Source organism: Mustela nigripes, chromosome 14 (assembly GCF_022355385.1).
Source record: "Mustela nigripes isolate SB6536 chromosome 14, MUSNIG.SB6536, whole genome shotgun sequence".
Classification (NCBI taxonomy): domain Eukaryota; kingdom Metazoa; phylum Chordata; class Mammalia; order Carnivora; family Mustelidae; genus Mustela; species Mustela nigripes.
Window position 1 is genome coordinate 100,274,789 of NC_081570.1, and position 18,552 is coordinate 100,293,340.

At 50.5% G+C, this 18,552-nt stretch overlaps 1 protein-coding gene across 1 annotated transcript in view; it reads left to right on the forward strand.

The window, feature by feature from the left end:
* The first annotated feature begins 653 nt into the window (after positions 1 to 653).
* The window catches only part of PTGFRN (prostaglandin F2 receptor inhibitor), an 83,272-nt gene continuing 65,373 nt past the window's right edge, over positions 654 to 18,552 (forward strand). Inside the window, exon 1 of the mRNA XM_059375851.1 lies at positions 654 to 904. Coding sequence (XP_059231834.1) covers positions 856 to 904 — 49 coding nt within the window. The 5' untranslated portion in view covers positions 654 to 855. The remainder of the gene's footprint in view (positions 905 to 18,552) is intronic.

Consider the following 18,552-nt stretch of genomic DNA (forward strand, 5'->3'; position numbering starts at 1 on the left):
CAGGGAGCAGAGCCTGTGAGATCGGAGTTCTGCTCTTGCCACTTTGCCGTGAGCCCTTGGGTAGGTCACTTCTGGCCTTGCACCACGAAGAGGCTGGAACTCATGACCTTTAAAGTCCTTTCATCTCCGGGGAAAGTCCTACCTGAGCAATTTTTAGCAAGAACCCAGAGGCTGGTGGGTGGGGTGCGGAGCCTGAGATGAGTGGGGTGAACGGCGGGGAGGTAGCCGAGGGAAGAGCAGACACGCGTGGGTGACTCCAGAGGGACGGGAACACGGGGTGTCCCGGAATGGAGCACAGGCGATGAGGTTTCCAGACGAGTCCTTCCCAGGCCAACTTTTAAAGGTCGGAGGAAAGTTTGTCGTGGGGCGGGGGCCCGAGGGGAGAGCGGGGTGGGCTCCGACGCCTCCTCCCCTTTAAGCGGGTGGCCGGGCGCTGCCGCCGTTACCTGGAGCGGGGAGGGGCTTGGGAAAGTTTGTGTTTGTAGCTGGCAGAGCGCCGGATGGGAGGCGCGGGCGGGCGGGCGCTGCGGCTCTTCCCTTTTGCTTTCGGGAAGCGGTCGGGACTGCGCGCTCGGCTCGGCGGGGCGGCTCCGGCGCCCGGCTCCCGGTGCCCGGCCGGCGGGAGGCGGGAGGCGGGCGGCGGGCGGCGGGCGGGGGCAGGCGGGCGGGCGGCGCGGAGCGAGGGGCGCACGTACGGCCCAGCGCTGGGATTTCTCGGCTCGCGAGGAGAGCGGAGCAGGCGCGCGGCCCAGGCGGGGGAGCGCGGACTCTGGAGCAGCCGGAGCTGGAGGAGGAGGAGGAGGAGAGGCGGCGGGGACGCAGGAGGCGGGGGAGAGTCGCTCCCGCCCGGCGAGCATGGGGCGCCTGGCGCCGAGGCCGCTGCTGCTGGCGCTCCTGGGGCTGGGTGAGTGCGCGCCGGGCTCGGCGGGGCGCGGGGGCCGGGGGAGGCTCGGCGGGGCGCAGCTGCGGCGCGCGGCCTGGGGCGCCGAGGTGCCGGGCGGCTCCCGGGAGAGGCGGCGGGGTCCGCGGGCGGCGCGGGCCGGCGGGGAACGGCGCGGGATCGGGGAGCCGGGCGCGAATCCGGCCGGGCCGCCTCGCCAGGCCGCGCCTCGCCCCACCTGTGCGGGGGGGAGTGGCCGGTGGCCGGCTTCCCCCAGCCCTCCCTACCTGTTGGCCGCCGGGAGCCCGGCTCACCTTGAACTCCGGGCCCGGAAGGTGCCAGCGGTCCCCGGCCGCGTCCCCAGCTCGGGGGCGGAAATATGCGCCTTTGATGTGGCCCGCCGTAGCCGAGACCGGCCGAGTCGTCCCTGGCACATGCCAGCCCACGCCGAGCTGCCTTTCCAGGGAAGGGAGACAATCCGCCAACTTCCTTCTACGAAGGTCACGGGGTGGCCCAGAGCGCTAAAGGAAAAAATCGGTGTGCGCGTCCTTAGTCATGTTGGCGGTGGCTCGATATTCTGCCTCCTCAGTCTTTTCCTTGAGCTCTTCTTGAAGCTGCCTAGCTGCACATTTGCACACAAAGACCCGGGCGCCTTGGCTTCTCTAACTTTTCCTACCTGTTACTTTTCTTCCCTTTAGGGCCCCCGTCTTCCACCCTCCCCAAACCTGGGTGCCTCTTGAGCATTTGACCCAGCGGGGTCCCCCCTACCCAAGGAATCTTTGGTGGGTTTTTTTTTTTTCCCCTCCTCTCCATTTTCCTTTTACCCCATACACACAGACACCATTTTCGTGTAGATACACATGATTATGGTAATATGGTTATTTAACATAACTATGCAGTTATCAGCCATAGAAATACATATGTTTGTTAAATGCCCTCTGAGGTGCTGGAGGACTGACCCCAGTGCTTTGATATTCTTTCATATTCTTGGATCCCTTTGGTCTGTGTCAGCTGGAACAGAAGGAGCCCTGTGACCTGACCCAGGGTTCTCTTCCAAGCCCCTAGAGAAGGCAGATCTGAATCTTTTGCAGAATGCATGGTGTGTGGCGTTTGTCCCAGCCAGGACCCAGCTGCACACAGGGCAAATGACTACTCTGCACGTACAGTCAGAGGGTCCCAGTGGAAGCCTTCCACAGCCATTGCCATCCTGCCCACTCCAGGGCCCACATTGTCCCCACCCCCATGACTGCCGCTGCCCTTTCTAGCCGATACTGTGTTTTCTTTCTTTGAAGGGTTTTCTGGAATTCACTCCCCAAGAGAGCTCATCCAGCCATGCTGCTTTAGCTGCAACCACATGCAGAAAGCTTCCAGATCTTTCACTTGGTTTTGTAGCATGTTTTGTATGGTCTCAGGCCCCAGAGCTTTCCCTTTCATACTGGGACCCTTGAAGTTCTCCGTTTGTTGTGATAGTCTATACACATTAATTGGCTAATGTGTCTGGGTCACACCAGGCCATGCCCTATAGTCACACAGATTGTGCACTGCACTACTCCAGGAGCTGCTCTTCACTTTGGAGCCAAGATGAATGACCCCCTAGAGTTGTGCTCTTGACAACCCTTGTACCAGCTCAGATGGTGGGCTCATGAAGAAGTCTGAAAAGGATGCCCTTGAGTAATTATGATGAGGGAGAAAAAGGGATCGGGGGCAAAGAGATGGACAAAGGGAAAAAAACTGAAGTGGGAAAAGCACAGCTCAGAGAAGTCTTGGTTGTATGTTGGCAGGACATTTCATGTTAACTACACATAAATATCTGAGGCATCCCCAGCCAATGCCTTTCCACCTAACAGCTTCTGAACTTGGTGTTCCAGATGACAGCTCTGCCCTCCAGCACTCACCCAGTGTGGCTTCTTTGTGACCTCTGGGAAGCCCTCCATGTTCTACTGGCTCCTGAAACTTAATATGTCAATCAACAAGCTCATCTTTCCTCTTGTATTGCCTCCTGGGCATAATCTTGCCATCACTGACCTCTGTGACCTCCACGTTCACATAGTCCCTCAGTTCTGTGGCTTTTCTCCGAGCACAGACTTGGGCATCTTCCCATTCTTCCTGTTTCTACAGCTGCTACCCTAGCCCGGGTTCTGGCAATTCCCTGCTCAGATTAACTTCGGACGTCTTCCTGGCTGATCTTTTCCTCTGTCCTCCCTTCTTAGGTCATCATTTTCCAGAAGGATCCGTTTTGGGGAGTGTCTCACCTTTGCTCATTGGTTCTTTGTGGTTTTTCTTCCGAGGATATTCTGCCCCTTGTGTTCGCTTCCCTCTGAATCAAATACTTCATTCTAAGGAATCTGTTTGCTGTCCTTACAGAGAATTGTGTGAACCTTCCGGCCTTTCCCTTTTCCATGGCCTGGGAATGTCCCTCCTGCTTCTCTTCTCTCACCTCTGTATTCCCGTTTCCCCCCAAACTCGCTTCTTCCACAACATTTTTCTAAGTCTCCCTCTCAAAGGTTGCAATCACATCAGAACTCACTCAGCTTCACGGAGCCGGTCCCTGTGTCTGACCTCTCTCGTCCACCCATTCACTACGGCATTTCTTGAAAGTCCATCAGAGTCCACAGAATATCGCAGACAAATACCTCCCTGAGTGGTCAGTGCAGGTAGATGGACAGATAATAAAAACAGATAACTCCAAGGCCAAATGAGATACCTGACAGAGGAAGTAGGGAAGAGAATGATTAATTTTGACTTGGGGTTGGGGTTGATTTTGCTGAAGAGGTGACATTTGGGCTGAGCCTTGAGGATGATTAGAATTTTGAAAGAAAGAGTGGAAGAGCGTTCTAGGAGAAGCACGTTTGTGGAAGGGTATTGAGTGGGGCCGTGTGAAAGTGCTAGGCTCTTTCAGGAAGGGCATGTGAGGTCCATGGAGCTGGAGGCGGGACGGGGAGGTTCTAATGGGAGAGCAAGCTGGAAGGGTGGGTTTGGGGTATCTCCTAAAGGCTTTTCTTGCTGGGCTGAGCAGTCTGGGCTGTGAGGGGTGGGTTCATTGGTTTTGGGGGTGCTGCCAGGCAGCCCGTACTCTTCCTGTCATGTCGCTTATCTCACTGTATATAATATTTGTCTGTTTCCGGTCTGAATCCCCACACGGATTATATCCCCAGGGGCAGGGATCCCATTCATCCTGTTCACTGTAGTAGTCCTGTTACTAATAGGGTTCCTGGTGGGCTGCACGTAGTAGGTATTTGGTCAGTGTCGGCCAACTGAGTAGATACATGCATCTATCCCTCTCTCTGTGGGTATTGGGTAGCCATTAAAAGCTCATTGGTTCTTTGTGAAAGAAAAAGCTCATTGGTTCTGGGTGAAATTAACACAACACAGCAATGTGCGGGAGGAGGTGAGTCTTCACTATTGTGCAGCATGAATTAGTGAAAGGTAGGAAGGGGGGAGGAATTTTTCTTCATTTGTGTCTTTAAAGAAAACACACAACAACTTTCAAATCCACTGAAATGGTTTTTAATTGACGGAAGCATTATATCTGCATTTTCAAATTTAAATTAGATAGAAGACTTTTATATTAATTAGGTAGGCCAAACTGCTTTAACAAAGGAAGAGACTCAAAGCTTCACAGTTCAGAAGCATCAGGGTTCAAACAATAGAAAGGTCTCTCACAACAGTGCCAAGGGGAGGCCTCACATGACGAGGGTGCGTGGTATGCCTGGTCCTTGCAGCCAGCCTGGTGTCCAGGCTGATAGCGACTCCCCTGTCTTCAGCCCATCTCCGATCACTTTGGTTGCCCTCATCCCCTCTCCTGCCCCATAAAGAGGGAAAGAGCCTGGAGGAGAACACATGGAGGTTTCATAGACCAGGATTGGAAGGGGCATGCATCATTTCCGCACACATTCCATTCAAGAGAACTTAGCCTCGCCACACTAGCTGCAAGGGAGGTCGAGGAATGCCACGTAGCCTGGCGGCTGCCGAGGACCAACATCCGTGGGCAAAAACAGTGGACTTGCGGGGAGAGCTAAGCAGTCTCTTTGTCAGCTCTGAAGGAGGTCAGGTAAAAAGCTTAGCCCAGGCGAAGCCACTCCTATCACGTGCGCGTGTCCGTGATACCAAATGTTTGGTTTCTTCTTTTCTCTCAGTTTCTATAGAGGGCTCTGTATGGAACGGAAGTGATAGCTGCTGTTTAGAGAGTACATATCAAGCACCAGGGTTTTTGTGCCTTCTCTTATTTAATCCTCACAACCCTTTGAGAAAGGTGCTGTTCTTTCCTGCCCATTGCGCGCGAGGAAAGCGACGACCAGAAAAGTTAAATCACGTGTCCGGAGTCCTAGAGCTGTTCCGAGGCCGAGCCAGAATGTGATCACGGGGCTCCACTGTGCCTGCACTCAGGAACGCGTTGACTGGTGCCCTCCGTAACCTCATGCTGTGTGTTGCCTGAGACTAGTTTTGGCAGAAAAAAGGACGGCTGTGTTTTGACAGCCAGAGTGCAGTTGCAAATAAGAGAGTCTGGGGTGAGCGCAGTCCAGGCACAATTCCTGGAGGGGCCAGACCAAGGACCCCTATTCCCACATGTGGTGACCCCTGACTCCTAGCAGGTCCCCACACCTGCGCCTGCTCTGAGGGGTGGGACCCAAAGGCAGAAGGCGGGGGAAGGCTGGCAGGAGGAACCTTAGTGAATCCCCCCAGCTTAACAGTCTTTGAAGTGCTGTGGCCTTCAGAGATTCCTTGGCACTCATTTTAGCCTTGTTAACAGAATTCCTGTATCTGCCAAGCTGATTAATGCCTGCCCTGGCTATAATTATTCTTATTAGCCTGCTGAATAGGAACCCTAGTTGTCAGCGATCGTTCCTTACAAGGCAGTCGGGCTGGTCGGCGTGTATATGGCTATTTTGCTTCAGTGATGAGCTGCAGAGCTGATTTTCACCCTGTAGATTGGATGTACATTTTCCTGTTGGTGCTATATCTGGCAGTTAAAGAAGGTGTGTGCCTGTCTGTCAGTGTGTGTCTGCGTCTCACTTTATCAAATGAAGTTGGGGGGAAGCTGGCGGGGCAGTTCATAGCTATTCAGTGTAATTGCATCTGTGTCTTCAAGGCAGGGTACCAAGGCCATTCGACTCTCGGCTTTGGGAAAAATAACTTGAACTGGCAAAAATTCTTCATAATTTATCTTCTGGAAAAGGCAAAGTGCTGCAGTTGGCACAGTCAGTGGTTTTTAGATCTTGGACTGTTTTTCCCCCACACCAACTGGATAGTCTTCGCAGAGCAACAGAATTAGACCCAGTAGTTAACACTGTTGCAGACCAGCGGTGTGATTTTCAGGAGGCTAGAGATAATGGCACTGTGTCCACGTTTGTGTTCTTCGAATGCTGATTCCTCTACAATACTCCGTAAGTGTTTGTGTGAGATAATGGAGTTGCTAAGCGGCATGATTCGAATTTAAGTATGATGTTCTGGGACCTTAATTGCATCCTGCTTCGCACCTTTATAAGCAGCTGGGACGTGAGCATTTACATCACGAAGGGTATTTCAGGGGAATTGAGAAACACTGGCCAGTGTTGCTGTGTCTGGGAGGAGTTTTCACTTAGCACTGCAAAGAACAGAATTATGATTAAGGTTCGGGGCACAGTTTAGAATGGGTGCTACCTTTGAATCCTAATGAACTACAAGTGGTGTGCAGAGAGTTGGGTTACTCCTCAGACCTCAAAAGGGATGCGAGGCCAAGAGCATCCTGACAATGGCTCTTCTTTATCCTTACTTCAACCTGGACAGGGCCGGAACTTCACAGCTTGTGGACCTCAGTAAGGGGACCCAAGTGGATAGGAGGTGTGCTAGGACGCTGAGACCCTCAGCCTCCGGAGCCCACAGGTCAGAGCTGCTCCTAAAACCAGAAACTCTGTTTACTGAAGACAGTTGTACTGTTGTTATCACTTCCCCTGTATCCTCTGATTTGATGGAGATTGCTGGTTTTTTCTTTTACCCGGTGAGCCACAGCCTGCTCTGGATGGGCCCTGGCCTGGCCTTGGGATGAGCTGTTGGAAGATGGAAGTTGGGCAGCCTGGTGATCTGGCGAGGACGTCATTTATTTAGCCAGTGGCCCCGAGACAGTGCACGCTATTCCAGCCCTGGCATTGTTCTGAATGCTGATTCCTCCATGACCCCAGCTGACTTGGGGCTCCCATCCCGCGTGGGGCAGGGTGTGTCTCGGATGTGTGGCGGGTGGACATGTGGCGGGTGGTGTCAGCACAAAGTGTGGCACCACCTGGATGATCGAGGTGAGGGTCAAGGGCACGTTCTCGGGAATGAGGGCAGTGAGGGGCTGGGCCGGGAAAGGTGAGTTCTGGAAGCTGTAGTCCAGGACGGAGGAAGACCCAGGAGAGCGCTCTGTCAGAAGCAGACAGAGGGGGTTCGAGGAGACCCCTTAAAGGGATTGGGCAGATGCTGCTGAAATGAAGGAAGATCAAGATGAGGAGAAGGACCAGACTGGGAGACTGAGTCGGACTCAATAGTCAGAAGGAGGAGGTTGAGGATCACCGACGTGGAGATGGGGAGGAGTGAGCTGAGTGGGGTCGCCATCAGACACCTCAGCCCACCTTTTCAGGTGGTCCCAGGTGGGAGACCACCATGAGGGGAGTAGCTTAGAGCATGGCAGGGTCAGGGACCTGACAGTACCCAGGGCCTCCAGTGTGCCCACAGGGAGGATGACTGCTGGGTTTGCCTTCTGGGGAAGGTGGAGCAGTGTGTGTGTGGGGGGGGGGGGCTCCCAGGGCACCCCTGGCCTTGGAGGTCAGAGGGCTAGGTGGTCTCCCAGAGAGGAGGGAAGGGCAAGGTGGAGGTCAAATGTGCAGGGAGCACTATGGTGTAGGAAACATGGTCCTCACCGTGCTCTCAACCTTTTTAGCCCAAGGAGTGGCCACAAAGTCTCCAACATGCCAGTTAGAGGTTATCTGTGCGTTCCCCTACATTCCCTGCACAAATGGAAAGTTTTCCTTCTGTTCCCCTGGATGTCTTCTTCCATGTTGACTGGTAGAATTAACCTACTTTCTGAGAGCTGCTTTTAGGCCTTCAGCTGTTAGGTGGACTCTCCAGCATGGGGACGCTGTGGCCGTTTTATAACCCGTCTTTATCTCATCCTCATCAGCTAAGAAGATTTCGTATTACGAATAAACCATTCCATGTGCTTTTCTTAATGATTTCTGCTCATGGAAATCCCTTATGTAGAGCAAAAGTAGGTGTCAGGTTTTGGAATCTTCTCTCCAGCAGCCCCCCGGCCTTGGACAGGTTTCTTAATCTCTCTAAACCTCAGTTTTCTGCATCTGTAAACTGGGATGACTATCTTGCAGGTTTGTCATGAATCTGAAAAAGAATAGATCTGCAACAGTGTAACCACTGAATTTTATTAATTATTGTTATTTATTTATTTTTAAAAGATTTTATTTATTTATTTTTAACAGACAGAGATCACAAGTAGGCAGAGAGGCAGACAGAGAGAGAGGGAGGAAGCAGGCTCCCTGCTGAGCAGAGAGCCCGATGTGGAGCTTGATCCCAGGACCCTGGGATCATGACGCGAGCTGAAGGCAGAGGCTTAACCCACTGAGCCACCCAGGTGCCCCGTAGCCACTGAATTTTAAGTGATCCCTTGAACTTTGCCACTCAGAGTGGGATCTGGGGACCCGCAGCATTGGCAGCACTAGGGAGAAGCTCAGGGCCCAGTCCAGTCCACTGAATCAGAGTCTGCATTTTAACCAGATCCCCAAGGGATTCGAATGCCTGCTAATGTCTGAGAAGCCCTAGTCTGAAAGAGAGCCTGTCATCTCTGTTCTCTGGTGGCCTTGGCTTCCTTGGTGAACTCCGAGGCAGAGGCCATGGTCAGAGTCACAGGAGAGTGGGCCAGGGTGGGCTCCATGGAAGTGTGGCAGACCTCCAGTTAGCCATGAAGGGTGAGGTTAGCGTAGTCTGTCCTGGAGGCAGTTGGCCTGGTTTCTGGACTGTTCCACCCAGTTTGGCAGCCTGGGAGGGATGAGTGTGATCTCTCCATGGGATGAGGGATGCAGGAATCTATAGGGAGTCGGTGACAGCATCACAGAGAAGGATGGCCAGGGAGTCCAAGGTAGGACAGGCAAGTAAGTGAGGTTGGAAGGCTTGTGATTACAGCAGGTTTGAGGGACTAGAGTGTATCATGAGGGTCGCAAAGCAGACCCCAAGACTCACAGGAGTGGGTGGGTTCAGAAGGTAGGAGGCGAGGATCTGAAAAGGTAACTTTTGAGTCCATGATCTTGAAAGTGGAAATCTGAGGGTGCAGTAGGCTGGGCAGGCAGTAGCCAAAGTAGATCCTTAGCTAGAGTTCATACCTCTTGGGGCATTTTGGCCAGTTCACTTCTAATAACTGACTGGGTTTGGCCTGAAAGGGAGAAGAGACAGCAGTGTGAGATTTTAGATGGATTATGTCCAGGTGTTGTAGGGAAAAGGCAGTAACCTGTGACTAAGATGAACTAGGGGCTGGGGAGAAACCAGTATGGGGATTATTTCCTCCCAAAGAAATTCCTTCCTGCCTTTTACATACCACTTATTTTGTGCTGGAAATTGCATTTAGCACATAACTCATAACGCATGAGGTGGGTGGTGGTTACTCCCATTTGACAGATGAGAACACTAAGTTGCAGAGACATGAAGTGACTTGCTCAAGGTTACAGTAACTGACAGAACTGCCAGCATTCAAACCCACAGGGCCTGGCTCCAGAGTCTGGGCTCATTACCACAGTAGGCTGTTTTGCATCTCTGTGTCAGTATAGACACTCAAAGGCAAACATGTGTCTGAATACTTAGGAGAGGAATTGATACAATTAGCCAAAATGTGGTAACATTTGTTTCCTTGTCTTTTAAATCAGGAGGCTTGGATTCTGGCCCTTGACCTTCCACTCACTAGCTTTGTGACCTTGGACAAGTTGCGAACTAGCTCTTAGCTTCAGTCAAGTGGGGTCTGGGCTAGTTGTTTCCTGAAGGCTCCCTTCCATCTCCAGAACTCACTAAGTCCACGCTGACCCCTGCTGGTGGCCATATGGGCTGCTTGGTCCAACCCTGGAGTCTCTGGCTGCTGGCCCATTGTCCGCAGCCTGCCCCTCTCATGTCTCACCTGCTTGACACCCCTCCACAGAGGGTTGGTTGGTGCCTCAGAGGGCTCTGGGAATAGTTTGTTGTTTAGTCTCCGTATCGGCAATTACTTCCTCCTTCCAGACTGCTCCCCCTGCTGGGAAACAGGGCATAATCCCTGTGGTTCTTCAGGTTATGGAGGTGTTCCCCCCCCCCCACCCCCCAGGCTAACTACACCTTCAGACCAACTTGTGGGAGAAGCTGCAGAAACAGTAAAACCAATAGGCGTTTCTAGATGGCAGAGTTTTTCTTATTACTATCATTAAAAAAAAAAAAAACAACTTATGTTTGAGGAAATCAGCCATAAGTAAGTTGGGGTTGAGATAATTGAGTCTCAGCCCCCAGAAATGTGACTTGTGTGTTCTTCCCCATTTCGCCTGGCAGGTGCACAGGCTGCACAGGCTCTCCTTTCCCGAATACTCTCCATGCTACCATGAAAAGAGACAAAGATATCTTTAAAAGTGTCCAAATATTGACACGAGTTTGGATTTTCCACATTCCTAAAGGATAGGAGAGTCGAAACTCAGACATTTCTAATCAATAGCCTTAATTGGCTAAGAAATGTGTTTCCAGGGCTTGGGGACTTTCTTCCTTTTTGTTCTCTTCATCTGAAGAGGGGAGGTAAGAATGATGTGGGATGTAACACCAGAGAAAAGGGTATAGCCTGGAGAACCTCTGTGTTATTACTAGAGCGTGTGTTTATGACCTTGGTCTTCACTGTGGCCTGACTACTTTGGGATGTAACCCTTAGTGCTGACCCCACATGTTCTCTTTTACTCATCTTGGATGCCTGAAAAAGCCTTGTAGGAGTGAGTTCTTGCAAATGTTCAAAGTGCCTTGCTGGCTTGCGTTGTTCTGGAGGTGAAGGGGTGGAGAGCCTTTTATAAATGCACTGTCCCCCTAGGATGTCCTGAGAGCAGAATAGTGGCCGATTTGGTGTCTGTCCAATGTGCCACTGCTTTGCTTAGGTTGCAGTGAGGACTTTAAAACAAAAAAACAAAAAACAAATAAACCCAAACCACTTTTGGCACAGCTATTCATTTTTCCATTTTCCAAAGGCTGGCATATCCAAATGTTTTCTTATTTATTAGAAGACATTATATATAGTCCATCATCTTTGATTGAGAAATCTATCCAGTAAGTTTCAAGTTCAGGCCATAGTGTCTTGCCTGGAGCCTGGCACACAGTGGGCGCTTCCTTTGGGCAAAGTGAACACAGTTGTGAATAAATAATTCATGCCCAACTACGACCATACTTTCCAATCTATGACATTTTTGCTCTTTCTCATGATCTTAACTTTTAGAACTTTGGGAGCATTTAGGGACTGTTTACTGTGTTTCTACCACTGGGAGATCACAGAGGAATTAGGAAATGAACCAGTGATAACAGAATGGATCATTGGTGCTTTTTAAATGTTGAAGTAGCTGAATCATTAGATAGCTGTGCATATGGGGCTGTCAGAATCATAGGGAGGCCAGGAGCTGTTAATGGGGAAAGGCCCCATGGAGCAGGTAGGACTAGAAAGCGGTTTGAGCCTGGAGCAGGCAGACCACTTCAGGGAGGAAATGACTAGCACAGTTTCTCAGAGGTAGGAGTAAATCAGTGTGTGCAGGTTGGCATTCCATTTGGGAATTAGCTGACTTAAACTGGAACCGTAAGGGAGACCTCAGCGGATGTGGATATTAAACTCTGAGGAGGGGGAGGTTGGTGGAGAGGCAGAATGTGAGCAAAGTCACCCTGAAAGGTGTTGGCAGCATTGTCAGCGCCCACAGAACAGCTAAGAGCCCACATGCGTAAGGCTGGTGAGGTCTGCTGGGGCTTACAGGAAGCTAGTAGGCTAAATTAAGGTGATAAGTCAGGCCATAATCCTATTTTGGGTGGTTTCTTACAAGGAAAATGGCTCACAAAACAATTACTGATACTCCCCTCAGGTAGCTGATCAGAGCATTTCTTCGAAGGACTAACACCTGATAAGAGACACAGATAAGTTTTAGAGGAAAGATGGGAAATTGTAGATGCGTTTCTTGGGGAAACGAGATCTATGCAATCATGTGGCCTGTTCATCAGAGTCCCACTTTAATAACAATTTATCCCACAAATAAGCTGCGCTCAGAGCAGCAGTACGAGTTTCCAGAAAGCTTAGCGTCGTACCTGGCGTGTAAGAAACTGGCCCATCTCTGGACTCTCACAGAGGTAGCGAGGCCAGGCGAGCTGCCCATTTGTAGCCTCAGGAGCCATGGGCCTAAAGGGACTTCCATGAAGCCGGCTCTGAGTTTGGTCCTAAGAAAACAGCTGTGCTAAGGCAAGCTCTTTGTTCCACCCAGCGTGTTCATAGAGGCTTCTGGCCCTCCAAACAGAGAAGTGTGAAAACGGGATGCATGATCGAGCTGCGGGGACGCTTCCTGAAGTTTTCCCAAGTAACCCTCTCTCCTTGCCCTTAGAGACGACTATCCAGTCTCCGTATGCAGTGCCCCTCTTTTGTTTATCTGTCAGTTATTTCCATTTGTTTGAGTCTCTGGAGCCCAGGTGGAGCATCGCTGCCCTGAGAGGACGAGAGGACAGCACATTCTGATCCGGAGCAAGGGTGCCCGTGGCCCATTCCTCTGTCGTGGGCTCTCATTGAGCCGCGTCCCCTGAGAGCACAGCCCTTCCATTGATAGTGATCTGCTTATTAGGAGGGCTGTTGGTCTCATCCCAGCTGTCAACACCACGAAAATGCGACAGTGTCTGTTTTTGTTTATCCCAGTACTTAGGAATTCGAGTCTGTGAATAATTAGGCTCATTTTTGTGCATAGAGGACATCTGTAATCTCTATACAGGTACATACAGCGTCTGTGCAGTCTGGGACCCACAACACCCACGTGAAAGGCACATGTAAAGTCTATGTTGTGGGGCCGTAAGTTGTAAAGGAGGCAGAGGTTATCCATGTGTCCTTGCTCGCTTTTTTTCCCTTTTGTTACTCCCACACGATTTCTGAGAGACTGGCTTGTGACTCCATTTCCAGGACAGAGGTTTGTGGAGCAGGGGAGTCCACACACGGAAACGAAGGGATGGGAACGTGTCCAGTCCCCCTTCATGAGCGTTTCCCCAGTTACTTCCGTGGCTGCTGGTATGGGAGACACATGACTCACAGGTCCTCGTTATTGTCCCCGTGCTCCCTCCACCCTTTCCTCCCTTGGTGGGGTTGAAACCACCTCTCCCAACCCAAACCAACATCCCCCTCGCTTCCGCAGCTTTGTCTGGGTCATTCCCGGTGTGGAGAAGCCATCCTTCCTTGCAGAACAGGCTGCAAATGCCTTGAGTCTGTGTTAGCCCTGACCGCAGACTGTCTGCTTGTCATCCCTGCTCCGGCCGGCCAGCAGCCAGCTCTGGCCACGTCTGAGTGAAGGGACAGCCATGGTGCTGCAGGGAGCATAAGCCTCGTCTCTCCGTTTGCCGATTTCGCAACTCCTCGTTATCCACACTATGCCAAACATTGTTCTAGAGCTCTGGGCACATAGGGACCGAGACACAGTCCCTCGACTCCTGTAGCTGCCAGTCTATTGGTGGAGGCAGGACACATGCACAGGAGGAGAGGTGGCATTGAAGAAGCGCCCAGGATGGTTCGAGACAGAACAATGTCGAAAATTTGGAGAAAAGGGAGAGTATTAGGGACTAGTTTAGACAGAGGTGCTCTTGCAGAAGAGGTAAGATGACGGACATAATTCACTCTACTTGTTTGTATTACTACCCGTGTCTCCTCTGTACCTGTCTATACATTTTTTTAGTCTTTGGTGCCATGTCTGGAATGAATCCCTTCTAGAAGTTTCCAAAGCACCCAGATCTGTTGGCTTCTCTAGCCCCAGTGAAGAGTGATAATAAAACCGATGCGTCAGACTTTGGGATTTGGAATATTGTGATTGTGTCCCATCCCAAGGTGCTGAGGTCCCCTACTCTGGGGTCTCTTGGCTGATGCTATGTGTTCATGGTGGCTCTAGTTGTGGGTGTTTCTCTTCCTGTGATGACCTTATTAGCAAAGAGCTTTTTTAAAAATGGTTGATTGGGGGTCTTTTCTCATATAAATGAGATGAAGTCATGCCCGTTAACCCACCTAGACAATGATCCAAAGGTCAGTTTGGGTTCTAAAATTCCAGTTTGCAGAAGCTCCTTGAGATTGCAGTGATCACATCATTCTATCACCAGGCGTGTTGTGGGGCTGGGAATGTGATGATGAGTAGGGAATGATCTGCTCCTTCAAAGGGCTCACAATCCTGTGAGGGAGGCAGGTAAGCAAGTAAGCTCAGACTGTTAGCAGTGGTGGAGCCAAGTTGATCCCCAGCAGACACATTCAGAGTTCTGGCCGGGGCCGAGGGAGGGGAGGAGCAGGAGACTTCCTGTGGACTCATGTAAGCTCCCTAAGTCTTATCAATCAGTGGGGTTTTATCTGCCAGAGAAGGGGTAGGGTTATTTGTTTCAGACAGAAGGAAGAATATGGGTAAAGAAATAGACCTATTTATAAGAGCATGCTGGTGTTGCATGAGGAGAACTTTTTGTGGTTGGAGTGGAGCGTTGTGTTGCAGGTCCTTCAGAGGGAAAGAGTTGGGACTGGAGAGAAAGTTGTGAGATTGGGAAGCTCTTTGAATGTCACCTGGAGGACTTTAAACCTGATGTCATAGGTGAATTTGTTTTGTTTTATTTTTTTCGGTCTGTCTTCCCTAGAGTGACCCTAACCTTTCATGTCCTTTATTTAGTTATATTTTAAGATTCCCATTGTTGAACAACTCATCTCCTCCTGGCCTTTCTGCATAGCTGCCACACTGTTCCCTCCTCAACTCTGACACTGGGCTGGGCGTATGCTCAGGAGCTCACCTGGTGATGTGGTTCAGCACAGGCTGGGTGTGCAGTAAAGGAGTGCTGAATGGAGGAATGAAATATCAGGTCGATGAAGCCAAAGCCTTCTCTCTGAAGGGCATGTAAATCCAGAGTCATCTGTTCAAGCCAGATTACCACACTATTCTTCACTGGGCCTTAGTGGGGAAGCTGGGCAGAGACCTCCACACCACCGTGGTGTCTGGCAACATGCCTGGAGATGTGGAAGGTGGGGCCTTGTTGGGGAGGGAGGGTGGTCAAGGCAAGGGAAGAACAGGAATAGGGTACAGGAAATAGTAAAACAGGGAGACAGGACAAAGCTGCCCGTGGCAGGGAGTGGGGGAAATTTCAACAACTACCCCAGGTGCCTTTCAGGCTCACATGCAAGTCTAAACCCAGCCTGAATCGCCCATTCTCTCTACACTAGAGGCTGAACCGAGGACCAGGTGTTCACACAGAACTTGGCAGACTAGGTAGGCTGATTCGAACATGGGGAAAATTAAAAATGGCTGAGTAGTGAGGGATGGTGGGCAGTGGTTGGTCCGTTGGCAGCTGTTAATTTTATAGAACGCTCTAGAGTAATCCTTGTGGGTAGATCTTGTCTCCGCCTTTTCAGTCTCTGGTCCTCGGACAGGGAATTGTTTAAGTCATTCCATGCATTTTGAGTTATTTTGGTGACTGATCAGCACAGATTGCTGCCAAGTGGTTTTCACATCTGTCCTTTGGTCACCTGACTTCTATGAACCTCAGTTTCCTTATTTAATCCTCTCAAGGTTGAGTATTCAATCATGTGAACAGGATTTTCAAACTATAAAGCAGTGCTATAAATGTAAGGTGGTTTCTGTCAATTATTGGGTCCTTGAGGGCAAAGCCGTCTGCTCAATACTTGGCTTACTGTATCGGTTAGGGTTCCGTCAGGGAAGCAGAGCTGCCATAAATATTATGGAATAAAGCATGTGTTAGAGGAATTAATTTTTACACAATTATGGGAGGAGTTGGGGAAGTGATAGCTTGGGAAGGCGAGCTGGAGGATCCAAGGAAAACCATTAGTTAGCCCTCCAGAAGCACGGGTGGACAGGTTAGGGCTTGCAGAGGAGCTGGGAGCCACACAGAGTAGGGCAGGGAAAGGGGGATGGCATAGGAGTCCATGGAAAGCTACCACCTCTTCAGAGCTCTTTAGAGCTACCATCCAAATCTCCAGCCAAGCATCTGGTGGTCTTGGGATCACTATCCTTGGCCAGTAAGGATAGTTCTTAGGAAGAAACATGGAGCAGAAAGAAGAATGAGGACAAACTAGTGCCCACCAGCACCTGTGCCTCCGTCTCACCACCGTTGACCATGGCAACCAGCAGAGCACAATGGCTGCAGGCTTCCTTGCTTCCACCTCCCAAATCTCAAGTGTACTTCTATTTAGTCTCTTAACACGGAACGGCACAGGGAGGAGGATTCTGGGAAATGTATTTCCAACTTGGCCAAGCTGACATGGTACCCAGCCTCACAATTTCATAATAGAGAATTAAAGATTCCAGCCTCCCAGGATCTCTCAGAGCCCACAGAACTGGACGCAATGTCATGGTTGTGTGATGCAGCATTTTATCAGTGAGAAGGTCAGTTAATGATCCAGTCTTTTCAGAGGTGACTTTCAGTTGTGTTGTTCAGTTGCTGGTGGCTCTGCACCTCTCCTGTCTTCCTTGCCATCCTGTCTATGGTGCGGGAGGCAACGGTTATCTCGGCACCAAAAGCTAAGTAAAGGTGGCTAGGTCCTGGAGAGCGTGTCTCTTCTGGTGGAATCAGTCTCCTTTCTATTACAGAGTTCTTGTTTGACTCAGGAAATAAAGATACTTACTGCTCCTCACCCTGTAAGAAGGCCCCAAGGTTTCCAGGTATGAATGGCTGCAGACTAGAGCAGAAGCTGTCATGTAGAGGTTAGGTGAGAACCAGGGTTCGATCTTTGGACCACCCTTGTCCACGCATGGTCTCTTAGGCACACCAGTCCTCCCTCGTGCTTCCGCAGCCAGCCTGGGCAGCAGGGACCCAGGGAGTGCCTACTATGGTCATCTTAGCCCCTGGGAAAAGAAATACAGTTGGTGAGATTTAATGGCCATACCTGGACCTTGTCACTCAGAAGTCCTTCACCTTTTTGTCATCTCTGATATTTTCCTCTGTGACCACAGTCTTTTCCCTTTACTCTTTTCAAATTCCCCCGTGTTTGTGAGACCTACTCTTCATCCCCCCTGGGATCCCTTGATCTTGAATGTTCCTTTGTCCAGCTCACCAGGCCACTCTCACTGTCCCGGGCTCTACTCTCAGTGTGCATTTCAGCAGGGGGCTTGTAGCATCCCAGGACCCTCTCCCGTGCTCCTTTCCCGGTCCTCACACTGTGGTCACGCTGTGGTTGAGTGATCCCCACCGACCATTGTCTCTGAGCCTGAGCTGTATCATCTTGCTGGGGAAAGTCTCAAACCCTGCCCACATGAGTTGCCCAAAAGTCAGGGTGTGTTTGCCGCATGTCAGCCCTCCCTTGTGTTGGTTCTGTGTTGGCTTCCGATTACCTTCCTTCTGATGCTTGTTCTGAACCTTTTCTGTGATAAGGGTCATGACCCCTCTCTGCTACTTTACTGAGACATTGGAGACAAACCTAATGTGCCTCAAGCTTTTGCCTCAAAACTTTTCTGTAATTTTATCTATCCTTTTCTCCTAAATTCTAACAAAAGTAAGGGCCTATTTTTGGCTCCTTTTTCCTCTTTACGTACATACTCTCTCCCTGTGTGAACCCATGTGACCCGTGGCTTGAAACACCGTCTATGTATTGATGACTCTTTAATGAAGGTCTCTGCTTGGGCATCCCCCTAGCTCCAGACACACACAGTTGACCTTGATCAACATGGGTTTGAACTATATATGCGGATTCTCTCACATGGGGATTTTTTTTTACAGTACTATAAACATATTTTCTCTTTCTTACAATTTCCTTTATATTTCCTTTCCTCTAGCTTACTTTATTATAAGAATATAATGTATCATCCATAAAACACACAAAATACGTGTTAATCAACGTCATGTTTTTAGTAAGGTTTTCAGTCAAGAGTAGGCTAATTAGTAGCTAAGTTTCTGGAGGGTCAAAAATTATATGTACATTTTGGCTGTGTGCGGGGGGGTTAGTGCCCCTAATCCCCATGTAGTTTAAGGATCCACTCTACAAGCTGTATCCTGACTCCAGCCCCTCCTGACAATCACCACCACTACAGCCTGAGGTCCGGCGTCTCATACTTGGTCTACAGTAACTTCCTCCATACCGATGTCCTTGCTTCCAAATTGGCCCCGCCATAATCCATCTTTCACACAGCAGCTGGGGTGAACTTTCTGCAGAAAAGCAGTGTCTGTTATTCCCTCGCTCATAGGCTTCCCATTTCAGCCAGAGTCCAAGGCCTCTGCCCCTCATTCATAATCCGTCATGCTGATCTTTTTTTCCTATGGCGTGAACGCACCAAGCTTGCACCATCTTTGTGCCTTTATATTAGCTGTTCTCTCTGCCTAGAGCACTCTTGCCCCAGAGATCCCTGCCCCCCTGCCTCCTCCTCATTCTGGTATGAACTCAAATTCAAGGTGACCTTGTGAGAGGGTCCCCTTTGCAGACCATGCTGACTAAAGCAGCCTAACCCAACAGCCCCCCCCCCCCC